We start from the raw sequence: 6,756 nt of genomic DNA, 5'->3' as shown, positions 1-6,756 counted from the left end.
GCGACCTAGGCAGTCTGGCTCCAGAGCCTGCATTTTAACAGCTATCTGGTGCTGTATTGAGGACTATGGGTTTTCTTTTCGAAATGTCTCCTTTCTTGTCTTTTTCTGTCTTTTTGCGCCGAGACCCTTATCACCTGGTGCCTAAACTCTTTGAGAAAAGAAGACATTCACATATGAGCCCCTGAGATAACCCTATAATGACAGTAAATAAAATGAAGAGTGAGAACAAAATGAACTTGAAGATCACCTCCTGTGAAGAAGTTGCACAATTTTCTCAGTACAAATTATAGATGGGAGTGGACAGGGCAGGCATGAAGACCTACAGCTGAGCACTGAATTTGATTTAGAAGGATTTCTGATAGGAATGGGGGAGTTAAGAGCTGTGGCTTCAGAATGCCCTCCCCACAAACCCTCCCCCCCCCTTTTTTTTTCCCTCTGTACGCGGGCCTCTCACTGTTGTGGCCTCTCCCGTTGCGGAGCACGGGCTCCGGACGCGCAGGCTCAGCGGCCATGGCTCACGGGCCCAGCTGCTCCGCGGCACATGGGATCTTCCCGGACTGGGGCACGAACCCGTGTCCCCTGCATCGGCAGGCGGACTCTTAACCACTGCGCCACCAGGGAAGCCCAAACCTCCCCTTTGTGATATTCCTGCTGCCCCTACTCTACGAGTCCCAGTCCTGAGCTGTTTTCAAGGTTTGGCTTGAAGGGGACCTCCACCCTTTTCTGATTAAACCTCTTCTAGACTGATTATTCCCTTCCTCTACTCTTCCCTTCGCACTTTATACAACAGGGGTGCATGTTTAAGAAGCGTCTTATCTTCAGAGCAAACAGGTTTATGCCTTTTAAGAAACATACTGAAGAAGTCAATAAAAGGCAGGATTTTCCACAAAAGACTTAAAGTAGTGGCCTTAACGCAGTAGCTTCCAGGAATGATGTTTTGTTTTATAAGAGTGTTTATTGGCTATTTTGCTTCTCATACATGAGCTAATTTCACCTTCACCGGATTCTTCAAGGTAGGTGCTGTACTTATCCCCATTTAGCAGGTGAGTTAATTGAGATTATTGAGGTGAAGGATCCTGTCCCAAATCACACAGCTAACAATGCAGGGCTGCCTGCAGAGCCCACGCTCTTATCTATTACACCTCCTGAGACACATTGTTATGGGCAGGTCATTTGTTTTCCCTTCAGTTGTGGATGGAAAACCAGGAGGAAGCGCTGCGTGGGAGAGTTTTGCTGCTTTGTCTGCACCAGCCTTCCTGGTGTTCAAATGGAGTGCACCTCAGAGTGGAAACCTCCCTGTGCTTCCATCTCTAAATGAGGGGGTAGCACTAGACCACTGAAGGCTGAGCTCTCTCGGGGCTGACATTCTGTGATTACTGAGCATCAGTGGAAGAGGGGGGAGCTAATTGAGTGAGTTGGTAATTTGGTTGCCAGGGTAACTCTTTCCTGATTGGAAGGTAGGGATCACAGGGTTTGACACAGACTTTGCTGGATAGGAAAGTGGTGTCTGATGTGCACTCCATATTTCTGCTTCTGAGCTGGAAAAGGAAAGAGCAAAAAAGGGTAAAATAGAATTCAAATATTGTAGCATTTATGCCTAATTTAGAATGAAATCTTGGGGTGGCAGACTCTGGAGTTCTTTGTGAGGTGTGACATTCTTTTCTCCAAATCACTTATTTGTCAATTTCTGTCTTTTAGTTTATTTAGTGTTTTTTTCATTGACTTATAGCTTTGGTCTTTTATCTTACCCAGGCCATTTTCTGTGGCCAGCTGTCTTCATAGGATGCTGAACATAAGAAAATGGTTACCGCATACCTGGCTTTCCCTAGCTCAGCCTAGGGATCTGGGGCATGGTTTTCCAGGGTTCCAATGGCAGGATCATGATGTTGGACAACCGCAGGGGTATCGTTTACATCGTAGTATATGTGTGGACTTCTGCAGTGAACAATATTGGACTATGTATGATGGTAGCAGGCTATTGGAAAGAGGCCTGAGCTGGATGACCGGAGACCTGGGTTCTAGGTTCTGTTAGGCCTTTGACTTCGTAAATGACTTTGTAGGTCACTCTGCACTGCCCCCTTCCTGGAATATTTTTCCACCTATAAAATGGTCTAATAACTTTCTTTTTAATATTTATTTATTTGGCTGCACTGGGTCTTAGTTGCAGCACGCAGGATCTTTAGTTGTGGCATGTGGACTCAGTTGCGGCACGTGGGATCTAGTTTCTGGGGGCGCAGAGTCTTAGCCACTGGACCACCAAGGAAAAATGGTCTAATAACTTTTAAAAATCATTAATGTAAACCCTGACTTATTCCAAAAGATGTCTTGGGGGTGACTAGTAAGATCTTGCAGGATTTTTAAAGATGGACGGTTTACACCCTGTGATGGTTACAGGGTTATAGTGCAGTTAAAGCATCTCATAGTAGGCATGAGTTTTCTCCAGTCTTCCTTTTTGAAGGAGGGGGTTGTATTACGTGAACCCTATGGTTGAGTCTAGCCTTAACCAATCATTACAAGAAGCCAGCACGTTTGGGGCAGTGGCATTGAATCATGGCCATCTTGGCCCTGGATTGCTCCTAACTCTTTGACCTCCAGGAAATCCCACCTCATCTAAGAAGTGAGGACTTCAGGGCTCCTCCAATGCCAGGGGAAGTCGGCACCTGACCACTTTCCTTTCGCTCAGAGCTCAGAGGTGGTAGCCCACTGCATTGTTAGAGGCCCCCCTTCCTCAGTTTGTGTTAGAGCCTCCATAGTCACCATCCCTTTGCTGGGTGGCACTGGACTGAGTCTTCCACAATCCTTCCTGGGCAGGTTGTGGGAAATGGCTGGCTTGGTGTGTTCTGGAGGTACTTCTCAGAGACCATCAGGGTCTGTGTGTGTATTTGAAGAGAGAGAATGGGGAGGTATAAACAACAGGCATTGAGTCCAAAGGGGAGTTAGAAAATCAGGTCTCTAAATCATACAGCACTCAATCCAGAAAGCACTTGTGGGATCACAGCATGCCCTTGTTTTATGAGAAACCGAGGACCCAGTCGATTGGCTACCAAGGGACAGTCCTGGGAAGGAAGGGGTAGGGACTGGACTATTCATCTCCAGGATGTGCCAGTCACAAGGAGCCTTTTTCTCATCATCTCATGTCTCATCTGTTGTACAGATGAGGAAACCGAAGCTCACAGAGGTTGAGCAACTTGCCCAAGGTCCCCATTTAATAAGGGGACTTGAACCCTGGATATCCTGTTGCCAGCATGGCTCCTTCCTGGAGGAAACAGACCAAAGTAACTGAGAACAGGAGGGACAGAGATGGGCTGTTCCATCACTGCTTAGGGAGAGAATGGGAGTGAACGTGCCAAGGGCAAAGAGAGGAGTCCTTTCATACCCTCCCAGTTGGCTTTCCCACTGCAGGTTTGCATCCTGAGCAGTCCCTAACCAAGGGCTGCCCCAGCCTAAAGGGCCACCTTGTGGAACAAGTCCACTTAATGGCCATAGAAAGAAAAAAGTGATAAGCCTCCCAGTCTGAAGTGACTGACTGATCTGATGTCCTTTGTTAATACAGTCAGAAGGAGCTTCTCCAGCACTGACTAGTAATCCAGAAGGCTCTAAGGCTTTAGTGCATGGGATTGGTCCAAAACCTGACCTCGCTTTCATTTAATTTCATGCCAGCACCAATACACACCCAGCCACGCAGGCCCTGTCTAACTAGTGAGCTGCTCAGACACAAAGGCGCTCTAATTACCATCCACAAGCCAGGCTGACAAGGATTTCAAGTGTTTTCATGTTTATGGAGATCAGAGAAACGTGTTCTGTGCATCTCTCCCACCAACGACAAGTATAAAATAAAACCAAACAAAAAACCCAACGCATTTATTAAAAACAGATATTTCAGTTAAGTTAACATCCTATAATCAGGATAGCCACAATTCCAGACACTCCGCTGCGAAGTGTAGGTATGTCAATAGCCACATCTGGATGATGAACATGCCATTGAATCTTATAAAACTAAAACACCAACAATACCGTCTTAGATCCTTCAGACTGAGTGAATGTTATGTTACAAGCACTTCACCAGGTTCACAATGGCAAAGCCTGCAGCTTCTCCATTTGGAGGGTCACATTTTCTACTCGGTTTCCTTCACTTACAAAGGCGAGCTGGCATGGCTGGGGGAGGGGCAAAGGGAGGAAATCAACTCCATCTATCCCGGGAATTGCAGCTGTTATTGCAAAAGGCCCCGGAGAGCCCATTATAAGCTGCTGTGCTAGGCTGTGTGTCCCTGGAGTGCCCCATCACGTGGTGTCTCCTCAGCCCCCAGCTCGGGGCCCCCAGGAGCGCCAGCGCCACCCGCTAGAGTAGGACAGCAGAGCCGAGGGGAAGAGAAGGGACCCGAGGCCACTTCTCAGGGCAGTTTCCGTGAAAGCCCGGGGCGCGGCCGCCCGCGGGAGGCACTGGCGCCCAGCACGTCGCCGCCTCCTCACACCCGCGGTGGCAGCGGTGCGCGTGTCCTCAGGAGACTCCAGCACTTGCAAAACCCCTTGCTCTACTCCGAGTACAGGCGGAACCTGGCGACTCTCCCCTGCTGGAGCCCCGCAATCTCGTGTGCCCCCAGGAAACAGTGATCTTGAACCCGAGAAGGGGCGGACAGGCTGTGAAAATACACTTTCGAGGGGACCGAGGGTTCAACTCCGCGCCTTGCCCTCCCCTTTCCCCAGCACCTGTCGGCCCCACCTCCCATCAGCATCACAGGCGCACCGCCTTCCCCCGCCACTCAGAGAACTTCAGGCAGTTGCAAAGCGGGGTCAGAGAAAAGGTTACGTCTATTCAATTCCCCAAAACGTCCTTTCCCGGTGCCGCGTGTTTTGTATCAAGAACCAGCACCCCAAAATACACGAGATGGGTTTTTTTAAGTGTCGTAAAATTTCAAGTCTGGCAGTTTGAGGTACTCCCTGAAAGGATCTACACAGGTTCCTCTCCCCCAAAGTGGATCAGGAACCAGCCCTGGAAAGGTAAAGCAAGTAACTGGGATCATCCTCGTCCTCTGGGCGTTCGGCGATCCTGAGAAGCGTGGGCTGTGACCACATGGTCGTCAGGCTGGAGGACCCGGAGAGACTGCGTGGAACTGCACGCTGCGCCACCAGGACTGGTCACGCCGATGAGGAGTCCTGCTGACTGTGAGCTTGGGGTGCGCTCTTGTAATCTGCCTTAAATAGGACCAACGAAGTCTTGTTTTTCAACCACATCGGGGCCCTCGACCTCAGTTCCCACGAAAACATTCGCGATTTTTCGATTCCTCGTCTTCATTAGTTATTTTCACGCTTCCAAAAGCGCGAGTTCACCAGTCTGAGTAGAGACGCAGCCCTCAGGGGGAACCCCTTGCCCTCCAGGCAGAGGCTGGCGCTGTGGCCACTCTCGGGGTGTTAGCTGCCGGGGACTAGAACGCCGTCGCCAGTTCTGAGCTGCGCCCTCCTCCCAGACGAGCCAGGGTCGCTGCAGGCCGGGCGAGGGCTGCGGGGCAAAGGGGGCTCATGCACTGGGGCCGACAGAGGGCCCACGAGCTGGCGTCGGGGAAGTTTTGCGTGTAACTGCAGCCGTCGCGAATGAAGCCTCCGCACGGCCTCCTTGATGAGGTTCCCCGAGATCACGAGCTGCTGCAGAAGCCGGTGCGGGTCGTCGTCGCCAGTGCGGGCTTGAGGCTGTAGCCCGCGTCGCTGCTGCAGGCGGCGGGAGGCGGCGGCGTCCCGCAGCCATCCTCGCCGGCAAGGACCCGACAGCGGCTGCGGGGCGCCTCGCTTGTCAGCTCCCGAAGGCCCATCAAGGCTGGGCTGAGGGGGCAATGGGGACAGCGCGCTGGGGCCTGCGGCGAGCTCGGCCACAAAGTAGGGCGCAGCCCGGCCCCGCACCCGGCCGCGGTCCCCGAGGGCGCAGCGCAGGGCCCCCGGGGGCGCCGGACCCCCAGTCTCGGCCGAGGCGGGCGGCAGAAGCAACGGCAGAGCCGGGGCTCGGGCCTTGTCCGCCCGCACCACCGCCGGGGGTCGCGGGGGCTGCAGTGGCGGCCCCGGGGTCGCGCACGGGGAGGCAGGGCGGTCCTGCGCCGCGTCCAGCTGCAGCGTCTCGCCGATCTGGGCCACCAGCCGGTCCACCTCGCCCGAGCCGCCCAGAGTCACCGACTGTTCCAGTAGGAGGAAGCTGTCCTCCTCCTCCTCCTCCTCTTCCTCGCCGGCTTCCTCTTCCTCCTCCCTCCGGCACGGCATGGCCCCCCGCGCGGGCACCCGGAGCTCTGCGGGAGTCGCCGGCGGCTCGGCTGCCCCCGGGGCTCGGTGGGCCGCGGCGGAGCCGGGCGCGGTGCTGAGGCCGAAGCCGGAGCCGGGGCGGACGCGGAAGCCGGAGCCCGCCAGGCACTCTCGCCGCGCGCCAGCAGCCGCGGGAGCCGGAATCCTACCGGCTCTGGTTGATTTGTAAACAATGGGTGACGTTGCAGCCGGCCCCTACCACCGCGCCGGGGAGGGGTTGCGCCGTACCGTTGAGGGGCGGGGCGCCCTCTGGGCAGGGGTCCCGGGTGAAGCCTTGATACCTCTGAGTTCTACAGCCCTGAATGCTGTCTGCGGGGGGCACTGGGGAGCCGATCCTCGCTCTCTCGGCCGGGCGTGATCGGTATTTCCAGAAGATGGACACCGGCGTGGCCTCTGTTGGTTTCTTCCACACACAAGCAAGGACACTTACACCCACACACCCACACACTTCTCTCCCTTAGGCGCGTCAACTCA

The 6,756-nt window shown here is 53.9% G+C and overlaps 1 protein-coding gene across 1 annotated transcript; it reads right to left on the bottom strand.

The window, feature by feature from the left end:
* Nucleotides 1–3,839: 3,839 nt before the first annotated feature.
* FRAT1 (FRAT regulator of WNT signaling pathway 1) lies at nucleotides 3,840–6,462 on the bottom strand. The gene has a single exon (XM_004268399.3). It carries the CDS (start codon nucleotides 6,241–6,243, stop codon nucleotides 5,410–5,412), a length of 834 nt encoding a protein of 277 aa, XP_004268447.1. The 5' UTR covers nucleotides 6,244–6,462; the 3' UTR covers nucleotides 3,840–5,409.
* Between the last annotated feature and the right edge of the window lie 294 nt (nucleotides 6,463–6,756).

The sequence above is a fragment of the Orcinus orca genome, chromosome 14, assembly GCF_937001465.1.
Source record: "Orcinus orca chromosome 14, mOrcOrc1.1, whole genome shotgun sequence".
Lineage (NCBI taxonomy): Eukaryota > Metazoa > Chordata > Mammalia > Artiodactyla > Delphinidae > Orcinus > Orcinus orca.
Note: the sequence above shows the minus strand (reverse complement) of the source record. Positions and strands in the feature narration are given on the sequence as shown.